Below are 25,746 nucleotides of genomic sequence, written 5' to 3' on the forward strand. Positions count from 1 at the left end.
CCGCGAGCGGGATTCCCCAAACTGCCGGCGGAGACTCCCTGTGGTGAGGTAACCACGGGTAGAGCGGAGGCATGTGATGCCGATAATCCGCAGGGCAGTGCGGAGGGGGAGACTGTAGCCCCCATGCTTTCAGCAGGGGAAGAAGAAGAGGAAGAATCCTCTGTGTTAAGCGGGGATGAGGACTATGTGGCACAGATGAGCCTGGAAGAGGCTGTTATAGAAGCCAGGAGGCTCAATACAAAAATTGGCTACACAAAAAAGAAGAGGAATAAGGCACATACCTGGGAGAAACCGCGACTGCGGGGGTTAATTGTGGAGCTCACTGATACCCTGGAAAGGGTGAAGGAGAGAGTGAAGTCCCTGAGGCAGGAGAAGCGGAGTATAGCCGCTTCAAGTGAACTGCCAGCGAACCTGACAGCGGGGGAGCTAAGTACAGCATCCCAGGAGGAGAACCCCTTGATGACTGAAATCAAGCGGTTAGAGGAGGATGGAGACGTGAGGGGGACCCCGAGTGTGTGCGCTGTTGCGGCAGGTGATCCAGTCAAGGTGGAAGTCGGGACGGAGATCCTGGGGAGCAGCAGCAGCAGCGGTTTAAACATACCTGTTCCCGGTGATGAAACAGCAGCAATGAGAGAGCCTGACGCTGGGGGAGTATCTGGCGTCCAAGGTCCTGATGGCAGCGGTGGTAGCAGAGGTGCGGAGGTTTCCAGTGAAGCTGATGGTCTGGAGCGGCTGATCGTGAAGGGCGTCGCGGCAGAACAGCAGGTAGGTGGAGGAGTGGGGGACCCCCGTGGCACGGTGGAGAGGTCCGCTTGGATTGCGGAGGGTGTCTCCACCGTGCTAGGGGATGTTTTCCAGGGTCTGGATACCTCTGCTGTGATTCCGATAGGTGGGCAAGGGCGCCCGGTGCGGACCGGGGGAGAGGGGACGAGAAGGGCGCAGGCAGATGTGGAGACTGGTTTCCCTATTGGGCCAACGGGTCCTGTGGTTTCCTCAGGGTCTGTGGTGGCTACGGGGACAGTTAAAGATACATTAAAGTTGGCAAGTAAAACAAAATCTGGTAGTTTGGCGCAAGGAATGCCATGTATGGTGAAGGAACTATTACAGCCCAAGGAAAGGGCCCTGCTGGATATAATGTACGGGGAGTTGGAGACCCCAGCAAGGGTTAAGGCTGCTTTAGAACTTATTGGTAAAAACCAAGCACGGAAAGAGATGAGCGGCAGTGACATTAATAAAGGAGCATCTACGTCTGGTTTAAATAAGACTGATGTGGGGCAGCATGCTGGGGCTGGTGATTCCATGAATGGACAAAATATGAACAAAAAATCTTATGCTGGTGTATTATCAGGGGAGAAAAGTGAAGGGAGGAAATTTTTCTCCAGAGTTGAGAGCGGGAAGGGAATAAAGAGAAGGAACGTAATTCAGTTCAAATGGGAAGGGGAGGGGGAGGTACCGGGGAAGGAAGTTTTTTTAAACATGCTATTTACATTGAATATCTCTGCTATGGATCTGTTTGCATGTATTCATCCCCCCAGGTCGAGAGACTTTGACGTTAGTTTTCAAACTAATTATGGTATGCAAAAGTTTTGGGGTATGTGGATGACTGAGAAAACTGAGAAACCGTATTGTGATTATGTTGCAACGTTGATTTCTAGGCAGGATGTTGTGAAACTGACAGTACTAGTCCGGAATGAATCAATTCCGGAAAATGATATTAAATATTGGTTGTCTAGGCACTGTGAGGTTCTGTCAGGGTTAATGAAAATAGACTATACAAAAGGGGTGTGGGGAGGTGCCTATATGGTCCAGGTGAGAATTTTAAGCACGGCTTTTGGGGCAAATCATTTACCATCTGCCACTTATATAGGAAGGGACAGAATCCAGGTATTCTATCAAGGCCAACCTAAAACGTGTTTTAGATGCGGAGATACACGTCATTTGAGTGGAGACTGCGGTGTAACCAAATGTACACTGTGTGGGAAAATAGGGCATACTTCGAGGATGTGTAACAATGTCAGATGTAACTTGTGCGGGCAGGAGGGACATCCATACAGCAGGTGCCCAGAGGCAGACATATGTGAGGAAGTAGGGTCAGAACAAGAGGTAGAGGTAGAAGGTAGGAAGGTAAGAGGGTCGGTGGAGGTTCAAGAAAGGAGGGTAACGAGGTGGAGGATAGCAGAGCAGAGGAAAGAAGAAAGTAAGGTGGAGGAAGGGTTTCAGGAAGTTAAGAAGAAAAATAAGAAGAAAAGGAAGGTGGACGAGGGTCTAGTGTTGGCAAATAGATTTGATGTGTTCTCAACAGATGAGGAAGAGGAGGGGGAAATAGTAAGACAGAAGGGGGAGTTAGTTTTTTCTCCTAAAGTAGCTAGAAGGAGGGTGAAGAAAAGTGGTTTGAAAGAGAGTGTGGGGGAAGGATCAGGGACTGGGAAAAGAAGGAAGGAAGGGGAGATGGAGGAAAAAAGCCAGGGGAAGAAGGGGAGGGCGGAAGAAGAACCGCAAGAATTAGAATGGGATGAAATGGGAACAGAGCTGCAGGGTGAGGTAAGAAGAAGGGAAAGTCAAGTGGCAGAAGGGGAGGAGGAGGAGGCTTTCCCTCAAAAAAGGAACGAGGAAGGAATTGATGTAGATCCTGTCGAGGAAGTTCCTCAAGGGTCAGTAGTCCCTAAGCCTCCAGATCCAGGAGGGCTGGGAGTGGTGATGTGTGTTGGGGATGGGGAGGGGGGTGGTGATGGTATGAGAGTGGAGGGTGTGGGGGAGGGGGATTCCCCTAGGGAAAAGTAAGGAAAAGGTAAGGTCGGTTCTGCTTTCTATAACTTAGAAACATGGATCCCCAGCCCATACGATGTGCCACGATTAATGTGGCTTCCGTTATTTCCGATCGTGCTCGCTTTATGGCCTTTGATTTTTTCAGCACAATTGAGGTTGATTTTTTGTTTTTGCAGGAGACAAGGATAAGCAAGTTGGATGCCGTCCATAGGATTAAGAGGGAGTGGAGGAGGGGTCCATCTTACTGGTCTCTTGCGGCCGAGCCGTACGGTGGGGTGGCAGTGCTTTTTACTGACATGGTAACCATACACAAGGTTATAGAGTTACAGGTAGGCAGGTGTATCATTTTGGATATCACTCTGAGGGGGCATGACCTAAAGTTGATTAACATCTATGGTCCTCAAAAGCCATATGATAGGAAGTGCCTCTTTAGAGAGATAAAACCGTTCCTCTTCACAGCTCAGCAAATTGTCTTTGGAGGTGATTTTAACACCGTGATTCGGCCTAAGGACAGGGGAGGCGCAAGGACAACGTTGAGCTATGATTCAAATTATTTAGTTAGGATGATTAGGGAGGCTGGTCTGGTCGATGTGCATATTCGCCATTTCCCAGATCTCACCGGGTACACATATTTCAGTGGTAGTCGTAGGTCAAGAATAGATAGGTTTTTTGTTAAGGAGACTCTGAAGACCTTGCCTCCTGAGGTAAGGTTGGTGGAGTTTTCGGATCACTGTTTTCTGAGTGTAACCTTGAATGCGGCACAATCCCTTCAGAAGGGCAGGGGGATGTGGCGTCTTAACTCAGACCTCCTAAAGGAGGAGGGAGTTAGACAATCCTTTAGAGATTTCTTCCAGGCACAGGAATCGCTGTTGGAGGCAGGATGGAGTAGATCGGAGTGGTGGGAGGAGGTCAAAAAGAGAACTCGGAGTTTCTTTAGGCGATCTGTAGCGAAAAAGAACTTGAGAAATAATAGTTCCTACTATTTTTTGAGAAGGAAATTGGACCTCTTAATCTCTGAAGAGGGAGATAGTGGGGAAATCTCCCGAGTGAAGGCTCTGATGAAAGATTTTCAGTATAGCCGCTTGGCATCTTTGGTTCTGGAGAGGGATTATGGGAATTACCACTCAACAGATCCCTATCAGAACTGTAGGATGACGTCTGAGATGAGAGAGATCAGAGGTTTGCGTGATAACCAGGGTACCCTTCAGGAAACAAAGGAGGGTATTTTGGGGGTCATTGTGGACTATTACTCTGACCTTTTATCGGAGAAATCACTTATTAGAGAAAGGATGGAGGTCTTTCTGAGGGGAACACCTGGGCTTGTGAGGCCTGATGTCTCTTTCGACTGCTTGGAGAGTGATATAGGGGTAGAGGAGGTGAGGATAGCGATTGAAGGGTTATCTGTTAAAAAATCTCCGGGGCCGGATGGGTTAACGTCAGAGTTTTATAAAACATTTTCAGATATTTTGGCCCCGCGCCTTGTGGAAGTGTTTAATGAGTGTTTGGGTGAAGAATGTCTTCCCCCTTCCATGAGGTTGTCTGCACTTATATTGCTCTCCAAGGGTAAGGATCCCCTGTGTGTTGAGAATTGGCGCCCCATAGCTCTTCTCAACACAGATAAATATTATTTTTGCCAAAATCTTCCTAACAGACTGACTGAATTCACAGAATGGCTGCTTTCAGCCTCTCAGCATTGTACGGTGAAAGGCCGTAGTACCTTTAGTGCTGTCCTTGGTGTCCGGGAGGTCATTGAGCGGTGCCGTGCTGAGAGGTGGGGAAAGTATTTGCTAGCATTGGATCAATCCAAGGCTTTTGACAGAGTCAATCATGAATACCTGTGGAGGGTACTGGAATGGTATGGATTTCCGGCGAGGGTGGTGAATTGGCTAAAAACAAAATACAGAAAGGCCGAAAGCTTCCCACTTGTGAATGGTTGGGTGGGTGCTGCTTTTGGTGTGGGTTCTGGGGTTCGTCAGGGGTGTCCCTTGAGCCCTCTTCTGTATGTATTTGCTATCGACCCCTTTATAAGGAGGTTGGAGTATGGTACAGTGGAGGGGGTGCAGCTGGGCCCTGGGCCTGCACTAAAAGTTGTAGCCTACGCAGATGATGTCATGGTGTTCCTGTCTGAAGAGGCAGAGGCACGGCGGGTGGAAGAACTCATCAGGGAATATTCTGAGGCATCGTGCTCCAGGATAAACCAGGAGAAGTGTGAGGCTTTCTGGATGGGGGAGGAAGGGACAGAATTTGACCTTCCGGACAGCCTCCCTCGGGCCAGTCCACAGATAAAAATTCTAGGAATCTATTTCAACCATGGTGATTATGGCACCCTAAATTGGGAGAAAAAACTGGAAATTGCATCCCGGAAAGTATCTGTTTGGAGAAGATGGAAATCTTCCTATAGGGAAAGGGTTGATTTATGCAAAACCTACTTGATTCCAGTGTTTTTGTATGTTAGTTATGTCTGCTTTTTGCCTCAGTCCATGTGGTCCAAGATGAATTCATTGTTTTTCCTGATGTTTTGAGGAAATGGGATGAATATTATCAAAAGAGGCATCACCTACAAATTGAGGGAAGAGGGAGGCCAGAGTATGGTCAACCCCGTAGTATTTTTTGTGACAACTTTTTGTAAGCTAAACATAGGGAGTCTGTTTTTAGAGACTCCCCCTCAATGGATAGAAGGTCTCGGGGAATGGGCGTTTCCCTTTCTCAAAGAATGGATGGAGGGAGGTCGAATTAAGATACCCAGAGTTAGGCGAAGCTACCTCCCGATCTACGTGATCCTGTGTCTGAAAGTAATGAGACGGTGGGGCTTGGAGGTTGGTGATGTGAGAGGCTTGGCCAGGAGGGAGATGGGGCTAAGAATTCTGCAGACCTACTTCTATGTTCCGCTGGCCCTAAAGGATTGCCCGGGTGAGATGTGTTCGGAGGGATTGGCTCTGATTAATTCTCAGAGGATTCCTCTGAAATTTAGAGACATCGCCTGGCTCTCCTTCCATGGAAGGCTCTACGTTAGAGGTAACCTTAAAGTAAGAAGTGCCGATGATCGTGGTTGTCTACGTGAGGAGTGTCTAGGGGAGGAGGAGACGATGGACCACTTCTTCTGCAAGTGTCCCTATAACATAGAGGTTTATAAAGGAGTTTCAAGGCGCTTGCGTTTCCCTTGCCTTTCGGGGCTGAGTTACCCTGAATGGGCTTATGGGGCATTCAAGGGGTATGGGAGATTTGATTTGTGCACTATTTTTTTTAGTGAGCTTAGTAGTACGGTATTACACATGGAACGCACGGTGTCAATTAGGTATTAGGGGTAAAGTCCTTCCCTGGATATCGTTGTTGGGGAAATCTTGCATGAGGTGAAACGGATGATGGACATGGACAAAGGAAGAATGGACGCCGTCAGTTGGTCACGGTTGTGGCGACATCTGAGGCCCCCTTGAATGGGTAGCGAAAGTTCGGTCCTGAGTCCTTGGTAACTGGTTTCTGTCGTTTCCTGTCCTTCACTTTGTATTAACTAAATTGTAGAGGAATGCTTTACATACATCTGGATGATTGACTTACCTTTTCGCTACTTGGGTTGGTGATGGTGGGATGAGTTGGTGGTGGGGGGTGAGAGGGAGGGGGTATGGTCATTGGGTGTGAAGTTGGGGGCGGTGAGGGTAGGAGCAAGGGTTATTGATATAATGTATTGAGATGCATTGTTGATTTGATGAAGCATATATTGTATTATATGTAAATACTGTAAAATGTGGTTTTTATGTATAATTATACGGTTGCATTTTGTGTAATAAACACAGACAGTGCAGGCAGCGTAGTCTCATACAGTGTATAATGGGGAATATCAGGGGCAGACTGACTACTTTCAGCAAGAAAATGGCATTTGCATGCAAGGTTTTGTTGCCACTTTCTGTCTGATACCCCTGACACACACACACACACACACACACTCCCAGGTAATTCACTTTTACCCAGTAATTTGCTAATCCACCCAGGTTTTTTTCCCGTGTGAAAGGGTCAACCCGGGACTTAATTCCCGGGTCTACAACCCTGCAAAAAACCAGGTAATTTAGTCCCGAGATGACCCCTTTCACACGGGAAAAAACCGGGGTGGATTAGCAAATTACTGGGTAAAAGTGAATTACCTGGGATTTTCAGTGTGAAAGGGGTATCAGGCAGAAATCACTGCAGAACAGAGGGGGGAGATTCAGCTGCAGACGGATATGGTATCGCAGTTACTAACATGGTAATGCATCACTCCTGCGGCAGGCATTACTAATCAGAGCTACATCCAAGGACATCGCATCAAATCATCTGTGTGACCGCCGCAGATAGGCCAGGAAATTGTCAGCCGCCGGTGATCCTGGCCTCTGCACTCCCCAACCATAGAATGCTATAAATCATTTTATTGTCTCTGGACAATTCTCCACCCCTTGGGTTCTGCCCCTATCTTAATAGTTATCTATATGTTAAATTTGTATTATACTATTCTATGTTATGAATTGTATCATTGTCCATGTAGGCTAGATTTTTTTTTTATTATCTCCAATAAAATTAAAGTAAAAAAAAAGTTGATATACGTCTAGGGCGCTGCGATTCGAAACTGCTTGGGAACAGCGGCCATCGCACATTTGTTTCCTTTGAACAGAAAATGAAAGCTGTAATAAAACCACATAGACCTCTGGAGGACTTTGCACATAAGATGATATAAGTCATGGTTTAGTATGGAAGCCGGCTGTGTGTCCAAAGGTTCAGTGTAGATTAGAGAAACCTATGGCTCTACCTACTGCTTAATTACATCCACCACAGTGAGCTCCTATACGGCTTCCAGAGAACCGTGCGCACTGCATTGCTCCATCCGCTGGTCTGTCTGCAAACGATCGCAACAGTTACATGACAAACCTAATTTACGGTTTATAGGTCTACGTTCTCATTTCACTGCAGCAGTGGGCAGAAATGTAATGTACAAATGGCGACCACAGAGTCTGAGAGCACCAGGTAGTTACTGACTCCATATGCTGGGTGCACGGTGTTAATGACCCAGTAAGCAGAAGTGAGTTTAGCCTGCTAAATACATTGTGTGGTGCCTTACCCACATTATAATATCTCAGCACAGAAGAAACAGAACATTAGTTTTGTTTGAAACAGTTTACTGACCGGTAACATCCATAATTTGAAGATAAATCTTTCCCGCCCCCATATTTTGTACTTCAATCCACTAACCCTGACGCAGTTCAACAGCCCTGCGGTCAGGAACCATTGAGACAGGAAAGGGGGTGGGGTGTGTACAAAACCCAAATACACCTTAGCAAAAGCAATAGAATGGGAGAGGCTAAGATCATCAGTGTGCAGGTCTGTCACCCTGATTAGCACTGTAGATAAATACATCGGTAACATACCACACTGGCAGAGACAGGGGCTTTAGGAGTCATGGCAGCACCAGCTGCACCCCCTATAGGAAAGGTGCATGCACAGGGTGTACTGTAAGATATTGTACCCATAGTTTCTAGGCCTAGAGGCACAGACAAGTTTACAGATCACAGTTGCCAGCACTGGAATAGAGTATGCAAAGTTCCGCTTTCCATCCCAGATGGGACAGCTTCTTGTGTTCCCCAGATGAAAGGTCCGATACTCCCAAAGAGACCGATGTCAGATCTGCCAGCGTTTCACACGTTGCTGAGTGCCTGATGGAGGAGACGACGCGGTTAGAATAGACACATCACAGAGCAGGCTGATGACAGATAACCCCTTACAGTCCTTTTACACCATTTATTCTTTTCTAAAGTTTCAGCACAAGGCAAACGCATTACAGAGACCCATTCACTAAAACAGGACAGACTTATCCCCAATTCTAGTGCTAATCATTTGCCAATGTATGCTTTTCCGGTAAAATATAATGCAGATTTACTTATGATCTGGAGATTTCAGCTGACCGGTGCAAGCTGGCGATAGACCATGGCCACGCTGTGCGCACAGAAACAGAGACTGATTATGCACTAGGTGCGCAATTCAGAGATGGACGCTAATGCGATTGCAGATGTGTTTTCATACGAAACTCAGCGAATGGTTGCACAGATCACCCGAGCATCCTGCGACATTACTTATTATTATTATGCTTACCTGCGTAAAGTGAGACTTATGGTAAAACAAAAACCTTTGTTAACCTTTTCTTCGAAGTCCACAGGGTGAACTTGGGGTGTAGGTGGTGGTTGAGGACCAGGCACCACACAGTTAAAGCTTTCAGCTCCCAGGGTGCACTGGTCCAACCCCCTATACCCCACCCCCCAAGCCAGAGGGACCTCAGTTCGTGACAAGCCAAAGAGATAACGCTGATGAGAGGGCGCTATAGGTGCATGTAGGTAAGCCTCCTTAATGTCCAGAGATACCATAAAGCCTCCAGGCTCCATAGCTTGGATGATAGAGCGTAGGGTTTCCATCCTGAACCTGGGTACCCTGAGGAATTTGTTCAGGGATTTGAGGTTGAGCCGATGAGACCAATTTGGCTTTTGAACCAGAAAAAGGAGTAGAAGAGTAAACGGTCCCCCGCTGAGATAGCAGGACTGACACAATTACCCCTGCTTGCAGCAAGGACTGGATGGCTTTCTGGATTAGGAAGGCCTTGCTTGGGTCTGAAGTAGGCCCTGTGTAGAAAAACTGGTGGAGTGGCCATCAAAGAAATGAGAGGGCGTACCCATGACAGACCACTTCTCTTACCCAAGCATCCGTGGCGGTTTGACACCAGCACTGGGCAAACTGAAGAAGTCAGCGTCCCACTCTAGGATCCCCAGAGGGAAGCCCATCCAGTCAGGCTGAGGGCTTATCCGCGGATTTGGAAGCAGGGAGTTTGGTGGTTCAGGCCTGCTTGGTCCTGGGCTTGGCGGCCCTAGTGGAAGCAAACAGCCTAGGAAAGGACTGACCTTTAGGTTTTCCTTGAGGACAAAAAGGTGCTAAAAATATATAGTCCAAGGCTTTGCAGTAGTAGTTGCTGAAGGCAGAAATGCAGTTTTTGATGCCGCCAACGTGGTTACAATCTTGTCCAGGTCTGGGCCAAACTAGATCTCCCATTGTAGGATAACACTTCTAGGCCTTTCTTGTCCGTATCCGCCTTCCATGAGCGTAGCCACAGGGTACGGCGGGCAGACATCGCCATGGCCGAGACTCTGGTGGTTAGGAGACTGTCATCCAATGTTGCTTCTCCAATATAGGAGCTGCATCACATATGTGAGCTATGAAAGAAATCTGATCCCTAGAAGCATCTGAGGGAAAAGGAGTCTTCCGGTGAGTCAGCCCAGCTCTCTATAGCTTTAGCCACCCATGCAATAGCCATGGTCGGACGGGCAACAACCCCTGAAAGAGTTTATCGATTTAAGACAAGATCCAACCTGTCTATCCGTAGGGGCCTTCAAAGAGGATACTGTAGGGATAGAAGTGTAGCGCTTTTAATTAAATGCATAAAACATGCGAATCCACCACAGGGGGAGTCTCCCATTTGAACCTGACAGGGGAACAAGCCTAACTGTGGTGAATCCTCTGAGACGGATTCTCTTCAAGTCAGGTATTTCTTTCAGGTGGGTCGCGACTTACCCCGACGGCACATCCGGTTCCTGCAATACTGCAAGTAATAGGGCCCGCCTAACACCATACACGGGCGCACTGTCCCCCACGACTCCCTATTGTTTCCAACGGTGCTGCCGTAGGTTCCTCTCTCATCCCAGGGCCGCTCATTTTGAGGACCTCGGAAAGCAGAAGGAACCGGACCCTCACACCTACCTAACCATTCATCTGTCCTTTCTGAACCTCTTTGGCTCTTGCTGCCAGCTCATTTATGAATAGCAGTGTTCATGTATTTCCCCCCAATTGTTTTTCCATGAAGTATAAATAATAAATGACAGGAGACAGGAGCTGCAGCGTTGTATACATGACTATGTGTCATTTATTTATTGTCTATTCTTTGTCTCTAATACATGATACTGAATTGCTGGCATTTATGGTTGACAGAAAGACAGAGATAAAACTCTCTCATATAACAAAAGTATATAGAGAATAGATCTGCCCTGTATGTGTATATACTATACCTGCAACATTTATCAAAACCATTATTAGAAGCATTATAGTGTTTAAATTCTAACTTCTGAGCATGTTGGATGCATATAGTGCTACTACATAAATGATTTAGTGAAGAAAGTACATTTGCTCCCTAACTGCTAAACCTGCCCATTTTACCCATTAGGGCAGGGATGGAGACCCTCAGGCCCGGGGGCCGTATAAGGACCCCGGAACCATTTGGTCTGGCTGTCTGAGCTTTTTTCTGCTAGCCTCTTCTGGCTATCATGGTGACTAGAATGGCCCCCTGCGGCCAGAATCGATACAGCAGTGCATTCTTATTACTCTTCAGACTGTCACACCGCTGCCCTTACAGCTCCCCAGAGCATCCTCAGGATGATCCGGGCACTGCTATAATCACTGGCAATTGTGGCCTATCCCCCATGTGACTTTACACGAAGGGGGCGTGGATTGCACCAGGCCCACGAATAACGTTATATATATATATATATAATATAACGTTATCAAAATGGCCCTCGGCAGAAAAAAAAGGTTCCCCACCCCTGCATTAGGGGATACATTGTTAATGATTAAATATGATCACCACAAGGTTATTTCATACACAATTACAGAATGTCTTAATAGATTTATGTGTGATTAGTGATGGATAGGATGTGCATGTATGATTAGTAATGGATAGGATGTGCATGTATGATTAGTAATGGATAGGATGTGCATGTATGTGTGATTAGTGATGGATAGGATGTGTATGTATGTGTGATTAGTGATGGATAGGATGTGTATGTATGTGGGATTAGTGATGGATAGGATGTGTATGTATGTGGGATTAGTGATGGATAGGATGTGTATGTATGTGGGATTAGTGATGGATAGGATGTGTATGTATGTGGGATTAGTGATGGATAGGATGTGTATGTATGATTAGTGATGGATAGGATGTGTATGTATGTGTGATTAGTGATGGATAGGATGTGTATGTATGTGTGATTAGTGATGGATAGGATGTGTATGTATGTGTGATTAGTGATGGATAGGATGTGTATGTATGTGGGATTAGTGATGGATAGGATGTGTATGTATGTGTGATTAGTGATGGATAGGATGTGTATGTATGTGTGATTAGTGATGGATAGGATGTGTATGTATGTGGGATTAGTGATGGATAGGATGTGTATGTATGTGGGATTAGTGATGGATAGGATGTGTATGTGTGATTAGTGATGGATAGGATGTGTATGTATGTGTGATTAGTGATGGATAGGATGTGTATGTATGTGTGATTAGTGATGGATAGGATGTGTATGTATGTGGGATTAGTGATGGATAGGATGTGTATGTATGTGGGATTAGTGATGGATAGGATGTGTATGTATGTGGGATTAGTGATGGATAGGATGTGTATGTATGTGGGATTAGTGATGGATAGGATGTGTATGTATGTGTGATTAGTGATGGATAGGATGTGTATGTATGTGTGATTAGTGATGGATAGGATGTGTATGTATGTGGGATTAGTGATGGATAGGATGTGTATGTATGTGGGATTAGTGATGGATAGGATGTGTATGTATGTGGGATTAGTGATGGATAGGATGTGTATGTATGTGGGATTAGTGATGGATAGGATGTGTATGTATGTGGGATTAGTGATGGATAGGATGTGTATGTATGTGGGATTAGTGATGGATAGGATGTGTATGTATGTGTGATTAGTGATGGATAGGATGTGTGATTAGTGATGGATAGGATGTGTATATATGTGGGATTAGTGATGGATAGGATGTGTGATTAGTGATGGATAGGATGTGTATGTATGTGTGATTAGTGATGGATAGGATATGTATCTATGTGTGATTAGTGATGTGTATGTATGTATGTGTGATTAGTGATGGATAGGATGTGTATATATGTGGGATTAGTGATGGATAGGATATGTGATTAGTGATGGATAGGATGTGTATATATGTGGGATTAGTGATGGATAGGATATGTATGTGTGATTAGTGATGGATAGGATATGTATCTATGTGTGATTAGTGATGGCTAGGATATGTATGTGTGATTAGTGATGGCTAGGATGTGTATGTATGTGTGATTAGTGATGGATAGGATGTGTGATGGATAGGATGTGTGATTAGTGATGGATAGGATGTGTGATTAGTGATGGATAGGATGTGTATGTATGTGTGATTAGTGATGGATAGGATGTGTATGTGTGATTAGTGATGGATAGGATGTGTATGTATGTGTGATTAGTAATGGATAGGATGTGTATGTATGTGTGATTAGTGATGGATAGGATGTGTATGTGTGATTAGTGATGGATAGGATATGTATGTATGTGTGATTAGTAATGGATAGGATGTGTATGTATGTGTGATTAGTAATGGATAGGATGTGTATGTATGTGTGATTAGTGATGGATAGGATGTGTATGTATGTGTGATTAGTGATGGATAGGATATGTATCTCTGTGTGATTAGTGATGGATAGGATGTGTATGTATGTGTGATTAGTGATGGATAGGATGTGTATGTATGTGTGATTAGTGATGGATAGGATATGTATGTGTGATTAGTGATGGATAGGATGTGTATATGTGATTAGTGATGGATAGGATGTGTATGTATGTGTGATTAGTGATGGATAGGATGTGTATGTATGTATGTATGTATGTGTGATTAGTGATGGATAGGATATGTATGTATGTATGTGTGATTAGTGATGGATAGTGTATGTATGTGTGATTAGTGATGGATAGGATGTGTATGTATGTATGAATGTATGTATGTGTGATTAGTGATGGATAGGATATGTATGTATGTATGTATGTGTGATTAGTGATGGATAGGATGTGTATATGTGTGATTAGTGATGGATAGGATATGTATGTATGTGTGATTAGTGATGGATAGGATGTGTATGTATGTGTGATTAGTGATGGATAGGATGTGTATGTATGTGTGATTAGTGATGGATAGGATGTGTATGTATGTGTGATTAGTGATGGATAGGATGTGTATGTATGTGTGATTAGTGATGGATAGGATGTGTATGTATGTGTGATTAGTGATGGATAGGATGTGTATGTATGTGTGATTAGTAATGGATAGGATGTGTATGTATGTGGGATTAGTGATGGATAGGATGTGTATGTATGTGTGATTAGTGATGGATAGGATGTGTATATGTGTGATTAGTGATGGATAGGATATGTATCTATGTGTGATTAGTGATGGATAGGATGTGTATGTATGTATGTATGTATGTATGTATGTGTGATTAGTGATGGATAGGATGTGTATGTATGTGTGATTGATTATGAAAATATGAGTCATCCATCACTAAACTCATAATAATTCCCAATTTCTTTTAAAGAAGGATCCGATTAAAAACTTTAATTATGTTCATTTTCTGATATGAATTATATGGTATTTATGGGTGTTTATTGATGGGTGATTCTGTCATATTTTCACACTCAGAGTCAAAATAATCCCCAATCTCTTTAAAGAGGGAACCGATTAAAAGGTTATATTGTAATTATGTATATTTCCCGATATCAATTATAGCAATAAATTAATTCTATAAGAGTGCCCCACACAGGAATCACTTGCTGTACATTGTCTGAGGCCAATGGAAGGTTTTTCTCTGAGTACTTTATATTAGATTCCAGAGAGTGCCTCCAGCTATGTACAGAATTTGGTAACTAATTATTAGCATGTACTAAAATTGCTGGTCTATAAATTGAATTACATTTTTGTGCTGTGCAGGATATTATTGGTTCTCGTCAGTATATATAAAATAAACAGGCAGTGCTAGCGTAAGTCACATACAATGCAGAAATAGACCAATATAACTGCAGAATGTCACTACAATCAGCTACACAGATTCTGTGGTCAGAGACTCAACATCTGATAGCGCTACATAACCTGACTACAAGGAGAGGTACGTAGGGGGACCGGACCCTGCGTATCCCTGAGAGAGCTGTGGCTGAGCCTGGAGAAAATGGCCGCCGGAGACCTCTGAGGGGGCGCGGACGGAGGAGGAGAGCAGCTCAGGGAAGAGAGACCTCAGAGGAATGGCGCCCTGAGCTGAGGGAAGGGGCTGCTTTAATGGGGAAAACTGACCTCCCCGTGCTGATTATTTTTTTAACCACCAGGATGCTGGATTCCCGCTCCATATGTACCCTGGTATAGGTTCACTCTCTGTCCCCTGAGACCAGAGGTAAGACTACCACTGCCCGGGTCACCGCGAGCAATGACCCGCCTTACCTGTCCCCTTGTGTCCGGGCTGCAGTCTGGGTCTGTCCGTGGGGCCGGTTAGAGAAAACCCCGCGATGCCCACCGAAATCCCCAGCCGAAGCTGGCGTTGTGGCGCCCGGGGGACAGTCTGCTGCTGCTCGCTCAACAGGAAAAGTAAAAAAATAAATAAATCATTAAATAAAAGCTTCTTGGGCTACCTAAGCAGCCCACTGCAAAATGGTGGCCCGACTCTGGCCGGGCACCGACGAAACTGAGGTGGCTTGGGAGCAGGGTATAGGGGGTTGGACCAGTGCATACTGGGAGCTGAAAGCTTTAACTGTGTGGTGCCCAGTCCTCAACCACCTACACCCCAAGGTCTCCCTGTGAAGCCTTATGGACCCTGAAGAAATAATCGGTAGCACTGAGCGGCCATCTTGCCATTGCGCAGCCTCCGCAGCTCTCCTGACACACATAGGGCTCTCATGCGGTGTAGGAGGTCGCACGCCCATGTAAGGAGTTAAACAAGCCTGTGTGTTTTCTGACCACCTGTCACACTGCGATGGATTCCTCTGTGCCCAGGTAATCACAATGCGATCACTGCATGCGCAGTGTGGATTATATGCAAGCGAGACAGCAAACAATCGCCACTGCGTCAGTCTCTGAACCAGGTCCTAGGTTTGGCGGGCATTGCATCATTATGTTATTACATGTATTGATGAACTGCTCTAGGAGTGTGCGCTTGTATTGCTTTTGCGTAAAATACCATCAATTGACTATGGAAGCGCTCACATCTTCCTCTGCGCAATTGGGGATTGACTGTTAGTGAGGAGAATGGATCCATCCCCCCCCTCCCCTCCCCGGGTTGTATACACTGTTACACTAATCGGCTCTTCCGACACCTTTGAATTAATGGTCTTACTTTCCGTGTAAACTCTGGAAGGGCAAACGCTGCCCGATGGATGCTGGAATTGTAGTATCGGAGGTTCATGGCATCAACCTGCTCCTGCGAGAGGGGATGTGCTGGCTCCCGGAAATTAGTGTTCTGCAAAAGGCGAGAGCTTATTAGCGTTATATACAGTATGCTGCTAAATAATCTTACAAACATTGCCGCCATTTATGTTACACGTCATTTCTTTCTATTACTTTCCACCTGGAGTATAGCAATCTCCTCCTCACTGACTGTCAGCAGGTAACACATGAAGGTGCACATCCCCCATAATCAGTGTATGTATCAGCCTAATGTACCGTGTACAGCACCAATGGGCAGGTGGAGCAGACATATAATAAGAATACATTTTATTTATATAGCGCTTTTCTCCCATAGGACTCAGTCGCTTTACAGACATCAGAAAACATGGTACATTGTACAAGGATTTGGTGTTGCAGAGGAATAGTAAACCACAGCGAGATAATTACAATCAACCGAAACCTACAGAGCACAATAAGCATATTGCAGGGTTGGTGCAGACATTATGGGAAATAACTTCCATGGGTTATATATTCCACCCACAAAAGGTACCAGATGAGGCAGCCATCTTGGGCGCACTACGTAGGATTACCCTGGGTGGAATAGGTTACGCCTAGAAGAGACGACAATATGGGTGTGGTTGTAGCGTCCTGACGCTAGGAGTACGGTCCCACCATAATAGTCAGGTCCATGAATCTTTCATCCCATCCACGAGTGTACCAGATGAGGCAGTCATCTTGGGCGCACTACGTAGGATTACCCTGGGAGGAATAGGTTACGCCTAGAAGAGATGATAATATGGGTGTGGTTGCAGCGTCCTGACGCTAGGAGTACGGTCCCACCATAATAGTCAGGTCCATGAATCTTTCATCCCATCCACGAGTGTACCAGGTGAGGCAGCCATGGTGGGCGCACTACGAAGGTTACACAGTGGGTGATAAACCATATAAGGACCCAAGGAATATACATAAAAGTTACTCACTGGATCTTTGCTGCACAGCATGAATCCGATCTGGCCGCTGGGGTAAGTTGGCGTAGTGCAGTAAGCGTATTCTACCACAGGGAAGAGGGACTTGCAGAACTGGTGCATCTCTTTAATGAGAGCTAGGTGTAGCCACTGACATTCCCCTATACAAGATCAGAGAGAGGTTATGGGAGGAAAGTATGGGGTGCGCATTGCAGGAATAAATATGGCAGTATCATCACCTTGACAACACAGGATCCCACCCTCTCTTAGCGCAGTCTTCATCAGCTGGTAGTAAGACTCTTTAAACAGACTCTCTGCAGGACCTACAGACAGATGAGTAAGTCAGTGGTAATCCGATCATTGTGCAGGAACTGGGGACACATGTAAATGCTAGAAGAGAACATTGCTTACTGGAAATATACAACCTGTAAAAATAAACTTCATTACAATGACTTAAATCATGGAAGTCCTGTCAATAGGGGGGCGTGGCCCAACACGTTTCATCAGATTTTCGCTGACTTTTTCAAGTTCTTTGTCAGTACTGACAATAGGCCAAAGGGCCCTAGTGGCTCTCCTAATAATGGGGCTAGCAGTCGTAAATTCACTGGTCCACGGGATAACGTTCAAATCATCCCGTCTTACTGGGTGAAGTAACATATCCCTCTGTATCTCAAGTACCTCCTTCTTTTGAAGCTGAAGTAAACCCACATCATAGCCCGTCAGAATATTTTTGAATTAAGTTATCTAGCTCTACCTCCACTTTAGCTGGATCACTGATGATGCGGGCAACACGCATCATCTGAGAACAAGGTAGACCTCTCTTTTTAAAGCCGGCGGATGATGACTGGATGCCATCAGGAAAGTATTCCTGTCAGTGGGTTTACAAAAGAGCCCAGTCTGGATTTTACCATCAACAACTGTGATGGCCACATCCAGAAAATTGGCACTATGATGGCTATATGAATATGTAAATTTAATAGGGGAGTTAGACTGGTTAATCCCTGTCATCAGAGACTCAGAGTTCAACACCACCTAACCATATAAGGAATACATCATCTATGTATCTAGTAAACATATAAATAGGTTTACTAATCTCTTGATCTTGAAAGAACATGCGCTTTTCATGGTCAAACATGTATACATTAGCATACGAGGGGGCCACAGAAGAACCCATGGCACACCCTCGTAGCTGTAAGTAAAACAACCCATCAAAAAGGAAATAGTTCCGGCGCAATGTTAATTCAAGAAGAGATAAAAACAACTCATGATCAAATGCAGAACTTGCCAGGTTATCATATAGAAACTCTTTCATAGCCAACATTCCCCCTTCATGTGGGATCAGTGTACAAACATCTAGACAGCACAATAGTGCACCCTCAGGTAATTGATCTATATCAATCAATTTTTTGAGAAACATCGTAGTATCCTTTAGAAATGTAGATTGTAGATATAACAATGGTTGTAATACACAGTCTAATAACTCAGACACCGGCTGTAACAAAGACCCTCGGGCAGAGATGATCGGTCTACCGGGAGGTTTTACAGGGTCTTTATGCAATTTGGGCAAGGTATAGATCACCGGCACTTTCGGGTGTTGAACACATAAAGCATGATATACTTTGGGGTTAATGTAGTTGTTGTCTCTGGCTTGAGCCAATACGGTAAACAGCTCCTTCTGATATTGTGATGTGGGATCATAAGTCAACTTTAAATAAACTTCAGAATCAGCCAACTGTTTGCAGATCTCATTCCGATAATCATCAATCCCTTGGATGACAATGGCCCCGCCCTTATCAGCGGGCCGAATGATGATATCTTTATATGATATATATATATATATAGTTTTTTTTTATTTTTAATGTTTTGGCTAGTTTTGGGGATTGCCAGACACAGCTGCATCCATCAGCCGCTTGTGGTGTGGTGACCCCGCGACGTTAGGTCACTGTGGCTGCACGCGTGGCACGCATGCAGTTAGCTGATGGAACGCACGCAGGTGGTTCCTATGGCTACCTTGGGAGTGTGACCCGGAAGTGCGTCAGTGACTGAGGCCGGTGGGAGGTGGCTACACTCAGCGTGAGCTGTGGGGAAGCGCTGTGGACGGCACCCGGGTGGGGTATATATTGGTGATGGTAAGTGGGTTTCATTTGTTGTATGTGTATGTTCCTGATGACGGGGCTGTGTCCCTGAAAACGTTTGAACGTTTATACACGGATTTTTGGACCTTTTGTCGTCTCTGAGTGCCCTTTCTTTCATTGGATTGCATTTTCTCTATTAGGAGCACCGGAGCAAGTTGTTTACATTGAGTGCCGGCAGACTGTGTTACATGTATATATATATATTATATATACTTTTTAGTCAATTCCGCACTCACTTTAGAAAGATAAATGCTGGGGTGCAACATCGGATTGTGGTTCAGGTAAATCCAAGAAACCACCGATAAATAGAGAGTTTTTGTAGGGGTGCACTCACCAGACTTCAAACAGGAGTTCAAAAGATCAGCTTTATTCCAAACAATGCTATTCCTACGTTTCGGTCCTCTTGGGACCTTTGTCAAGGTGTAATAATCAACTACATACAACATCCTTAAATACCCCTACACCCTCCCCTAGAGACAGTACACAAACACATATAGAAAACAAGACATGGACACATTTAGTATTACAGCAACCTGCATCCCCTTATTAATAGTCTGCTTATCCACGGAATGTATCACCGTAGCTTACATATCTCTGGGTCCAGCACAATTAGCCACAACCAACAGCTGAATGCTGCGGGCGGCGTCTCCATAGCCCACGTGGTTTGCGCATAGGGCTGACGTCACATCCCGCGACCAGGGGCATGTGACATCTATAGCCAATCATAATATCACGCACAGCGTATCACATAGCCCAGTGCATGGATCTAAACAGAGATTATGTAACCTAGCAACCCAGTGTGTCATTAAACAATCCCCGAACATCGTGGATACATAAGGCAGACATCGACAAAATATACATATAGCTATGTTTTAGAAAAAATACTGTGATTGGCAGCTACACATACCCTAACAAGCCAAATCTTATTAACAATATAAACACATGTAAAACATGTATAAAACAGAACATGTGTGAATGCAAAAACTTCAGCAATTATCAATATTATTTGTCATAGGCACAAACTGTAGAAGAACCACTCTAAAAAATAAGATAAAAAATATAGTAATAAAAAATAATAACCGATAGCCATATCCACAATAGTTCCCAATCCTCCATATATTGTTATTAGAAAATCGAGGTTCAATTCACTCCCATTTGTTAATCGAAGCCTATAGTACATCACGTGATGATTTTCAGAGTGCACCCCTTATAGGAAAATGTTATAATGGATTGCTTCGTTCAACCCTCTGGGCCAGATGGTATCAAGTTTAAATATCCACATAGCTTCTTTACGTAGAAGTAGTTTTGCTCTATCACCACCCCTTTGCAACGGTGGTATTCTATCGATAACCCTACATCGTAGGGCGGAAAGTTGATGTTTACATTGTGAGAAATGACGGGCAACTGGTTTATCAGATACACCTGAATCTAATGCCAACCTTATGGTGGACCGATGGTTTGCAAATCGTTCTCTGAACGGACGGATAGTTTTGCCAACGTAAACCAAGGAGCATGGACAGATCAATATATATATATATCACATAATCCGATGTACACGACAATCGATGTTTAATCATGATTTTCTGCCCATTATGGGGGTGTGTAAAATATGTACCTACATTCATGCTCCTACATGTGATAAAGTTCAAGCATCGAAAACACCCAATTTTAGTGGCATTCAGCCAATATTCCTTATTCATGTCCATCGACATGTTAGGACGCATTAACATATCCCTCAGGTTGGGTCCCCTCCTATATGCAATGAGAGGTCTTTTTGGTAAAGCTTTATTCAAAACAGGATCAGTCTTAACCAGTTCCCAGTTCTTCTGGATCGCAGCCCTTGTGGCATAACTTCCAGTGTCAAAGGTCGTCAAAAACACAATTTTTCTCATCATTAGTGTTCTTACGTGAATTACCATCTTTATAGAGGTTGCAAGCTCTTAGAAGGCATCTATTGATGACATTAGGGTGGTAGCCTCTATCCAGAAATCTCTTCTGCATTTCAAATAGCTGTACCTCCATTGTTTCAGGATTTGAATTATTCCTCATAACCCTGATAAATTGGGATATAGGCAAACTTTCTTTAAGAGGTTTTGGATGGTAACTATTGTAATCTAGAAGAGTGTTACGATCAGTGGCCTTCCTAAACAGTCGGTGCCCATAACCTGAGTTGGTAGCGAACACAGTCACATCCAAGTAATTAATCTGACATTTATCATATGACATAGTGAAACGGATAGGTGTCTCTAAGCTATTTAAATAATTAAGCATCTCCTGCATAGAACATATATCACCACGCCACAAAATGAACACATCATCTATGTAGCGTTTATAATATGCAATGCTACCTCCAAACCTCGGGTAAATATATCGCTTCTCATACTCGTCCATATAGACGAGTATGAGAAGCCCTATGCACAAACCACGTGGGCTATGGAGACGCCGCCCACAGCATTCAGCTGTTGGTTGTGGCTAATTGTGCTGGACCCAGAGATATGTAAGCTACGGTGATACATTCCGTGGATAAGCAGACTATTAATAAGGGGATGCAGGTTGCTGTAATACTAAATGTGTCCATGTCTTGTTTTCTATATGTGTTTGTGTACTGTCTCTAGGGGAGGGTGTAGGGGTATTTAAGGATGTTGTATGTAGTTGATTATTACACCTTGACAAAGGTCCCAAGAGGACCGAAACGTAGGAATAGCATTGTTTGGAATAAAGCTGATCTTTTGAACTCCTGTTTGAAGTCTGGTGAGTGCACCCCTACAAAAACTCTCATATATTATATATATATATATATTCTCTAATGCTATTTTACATGCGGCAGCCATCTTTATGGTTGGTTGTACTGCAGATATTAATAAGATCATCCTCTCCTTCTGATTGTAATATCCATATTTTAGGTTAATTAACTGCACTATAGTGCAATTATAAATCTCTAAGTGAACCTATCACCTTATATCATAAAATAGGATAACCCCTATTTCCCTTTATGCAGCTTATTGTATAATTGTTTGTTTGAGTTTTTTTATATATAAAAATAGGGAATAGTTAGGAAAGAAATTTATTGCAGAGTACTTACCGTATATGCTCACGTATAAGCCGGAGTTTTTCAGCACATTTTTTGTGCTGAAAAATCCCTCCCTCGGCTTATACTCGAGTCAATAAGTTTTCCCAGTTTTTTGTGGTAAAATTAGGTACCTTGGCTTACATTCGGGTCGACTTATACACAAGTATATGATCGTGATGCATCGCATCTCAACACACACACACACACACACACACACACACACACACACACACACACACACACACACACACACACACACACACAGTCGCTAGCCAGTAATCTGCCTTCCACTCCAGATTCTGCAGGGTGTTGAGGGTCTGAGTAGTAACCCTGAGATGTGATTTCGGTTCTCTGCAGAAAGTGATCTATGTATTGTGAAAGTGATCTATGTATTGTGAAAGTGATCTATGTATTGTGAAAGTGATCTATGTATTGTGAAAGTGATCTATGTATTGTGAAAGTGATCTATGTATTGTGAAAGTGATCTATGTATTGTGAAAGTGATCTATGTATTGTGAAAGTGAAGTGGTTAGTGAATTTATCCCTGAGGTGATGGGTCTACCTGGGGGTTACTGCTGTCCTTGTGTATTTTGGGCAAATAGTAAAACACGGGGATTACGGGTTGGTTGTTCCTGAAACTCGAATTCATGTTTGAATACCAATAGATTTACCTTCCTGCAGTATCTTATCTAATTCTTTCTGAAATTTGCATGTGGGGTCTCCCTTTAGTTTATGGTATGCGTTTGTGTCGGTAAGGCTGTTGTAAGCCTCTTCCTTATTCAATATCACGATCCCCCCCTTTATCTGATCACTATTGCGCTATCCTTCTCTAATTCCTGTAATGCATTGATCTCTTCTTTCGTTAGATTACTACACATTCCCATGGTTTTATTTTTTAGTCTGTGTAAATCTTGTACGCCGCCTTTCTCAAGTGTCTGGACAAAATTCCCTTTTAAGTGACATGGATTAAATTTAGATTGTGGCCTCAGATTTGTATGTTGATATTTGTCCGTTTGGTAATTATTTATGATGGCTGTATTCTGATCCATGAAATATTTCTTTATGGTTAGTTTCCGAGTAAATTTCTTAACATCTAAATATGTTTCAAATTTATCTAATTGATTACTGGGGGCAAATTTCCACCCTTTATTGAGTAGTGTGGTCTGTGAAGATGTTAATGTTTTCTTACTCAGATACCTATTGGTGAGGTGCTGTTCATTCCTTGATTTCTGTTCTGCTTTTTTCCCTCCCCTGCATCCCCTTCTGTGTCTAATTTCCTTTTGTTTGGTGTCATTATTTTTTGGTCCGTCATGCATATTTTGGTCCCTAGTTCTAAATACAGCTACAAAATGGTCAGATCATTTTTTAGATCTTCTTGTATGGTTTCAAAAAGAGTTTGCGTAGTGTTTTTATTGATGACTCCTGGAATATCATATTCAAAAGTCCTAACTTTGTCTAATTGTTTTCTAGTCCCTATTTGAATGTTAGTGACGAGAAGGTCCCACCATCCTTGTTCAAATGAACATCTAACTGTATTTACAAAGTCCTCATCGTTCGCTTTTCCATCTACACTATAAAAGACACAAGAGCAGTCTAATTTGTCTTCACTATGTTTGGCGAGGTTCAATAAATCTATTTCCGGTAGCTCCTGTCAGTTGTTTTGCATGTAGGTTTAGTCATATACTGTTATGTCAATCGTAATTTTTTATAAATGGGGGTTCCTTCATTCCTTGTTGTGATATTTTTATTGCTTTGATTCCTCTTTTTTTATACTTTTTATTTTATTTTGATTTGTCTTAACTCCCAGTAAGTGTCGAGAGGGTTTGTGTACTCCAAATTTATCCTTTAATATTTTGGATTTTTTCGTCTCAACAATATCATCCTCTTTTCTTTAATCTATTTGAGATGAGTGTTTCTAAGGTTTTAGATTCCTCGTCTGTTTTATGTGGTTCTAGTTTCTGATCTAATGTTTTTATTTCAGTTTGTCTAGTAGTGATGATCAGATCTATGAGTTTGTGTGAACGCTCCTTCAGAACGCCTTCCCATTTACCGATGAATTCTTTATCCCGATTATGTGTTGGAGCTTTTTTTATCTTATGTCCTTTTTAGGTATAATATTTTGTTCCTGGTACCATTTTAGTGTATTTAAATACCACCAGTCTGGTCTCTTTGGCTAGAAGCTTTTCCAGTTGAAGGAAGGAATTGAAAAAAGAAATGTCATTCTCTGGTTCTAATTTCTCCCCATCTCCTAATTCTGAGAATAATGTACTTGCCTATCACTTCTTGTGTCTCGTGCATCTAATAAGCCCCTATGTGGTTGATCCTGTATAGACTAGGCAGCTGTAAAATGGGATATTTTCTGTGATTTGTCCCTAGCTGCTCTACTAGTAGAGGTATCCCGCCCTCTCTGGGTAATTCGTTAATTGAATATTAGTGGTGCGCTCTGGGGCAATATTAATGTGTAGATAAGTGAATCTGAATTGAAATTGAATGAAAGTAACTTGATTGGTATTTAAATTGCACAATGTCCTGCATTACAAGCTGTAATAGCAAAAACATTATCTACATTCTAGAATACCCATGTCAGCTACAGTATGTAGGATGCACCACTAGAAGTTTGAAGATTAGGGTTGGAGAGCACATCCGTAATATTAAGAAAGGGTTTGAACAACATAATGTGTCAGAACACTTAAAGAACAAACACGATATGAACCCCAAGGGACTAAAAATTACAGAAATAGATCAAGTTGTACCGACCTGGGAGGGGTGGCGATCACAACTCTAGAATTGACAAAATAGAAAGCAGGTGGATTTTCAACCTACGGACTTTAATACCAGAAGGATTAAATATAGATCCAGTCATCTGTAATGCATAGCCAACTACGGTGGATACATATCCTCATTAATAGGCAAATATCATTCAGAAGGCTAGGCTTAATCACCTATATGACATAGGTGAGAATTAGTTAACAAGGAACTTACTATCCAATTAAGAACGACCTGTATATAGAAATAACGAAGATTGATCAATTGATTAACAAAATCAATAAGAAGAAGAGTCTGACAAGCTAACACCCTATATAACTATATACAGTCAGGTGCATAAATATTGGGACATTGACATAATTTTCATATTTTGGCCTCTATTCACCACCACAATGGCTTTGAAATGAAACACACAAGATGTGCTTTACCTGCAGACTTTCAGATTTAATTTGAGGGTAATTACATCCAAATCAGGTGAACAGTATGAATTACAACGGTCTCTATATGTGCCTCCCACTTTTTAAGGGGCCAAAAGTAATGGGACAAACTAAACAATCCTAAATCTAACTTTCACTTTTTAATACTTTGTTGCAAATCCTTTGCAGGCAATTACAGCCTGAAGTCTGGAACGCATAGACATCACCAGACACTGGGTTTCATCCCTGGTGATGCTCTGCCAGGCCTCTACAGCAAATGTCTTCAGTTCCTGCTTGTTCTTGGGGCATTTTCCCTTCAGTTTTGTCTTCATCAAGTGAAATGCATGCTCAATCAGATTCAGG

At 43.4% G+C, this 25,746-nt stretch overlaps 1 protein-coding gene across 1 annotated transcript in view; it reads right to left on the minus strand.

Annotated features, from left to right (window-relative positions):
- Positions 1-7,890: 7,890 nt before the first annotated feature.
- Positions 7,891-25,746, minus strand: part of SRM (spermidine synthase) — a 50,402-nt gene continuing 32,546 nt past the window's right edge. The window contains exons 5-8 of the mRNA XM_088447804.1: positions 17,236-17,319; positions 17,012-17,157; positions 15,982-16,104; positions 7,891-8,441 (exon numbers count right to left, since the gene is read on the minus strand). Of these exons, the coding sequence (XP_088303930.1) occupies positions 8,424-8,441; positions 15,982-16,104; positions 17,012-17,157; positions 17,236-17,319 (371 nt within the window). The 3' untranslated portion in view covers positions 7,891-8,423. The remainder of the gene's footprint in view (positions 8,442-15,981; positions 16,105-17,011; positions 17,158-17,235; positions 17,320-25,746) is intronic.

Source organism: Taudactylus pleione, unplaced genomic scaffold, assembly GCF_031769625.1.
Source record: "Taudactylus pleione unplaced genomic scaffold, aTauple2 ptg000441l, whole genome shotgun sequence".
Classification (NCBI taxonomy): domain Eukaryota; kingdom Metazoa; phylum Chordata; class Amphibia; order Anura; family Myobatrachidae; genus Taudactylus; species Taudactylus pleione.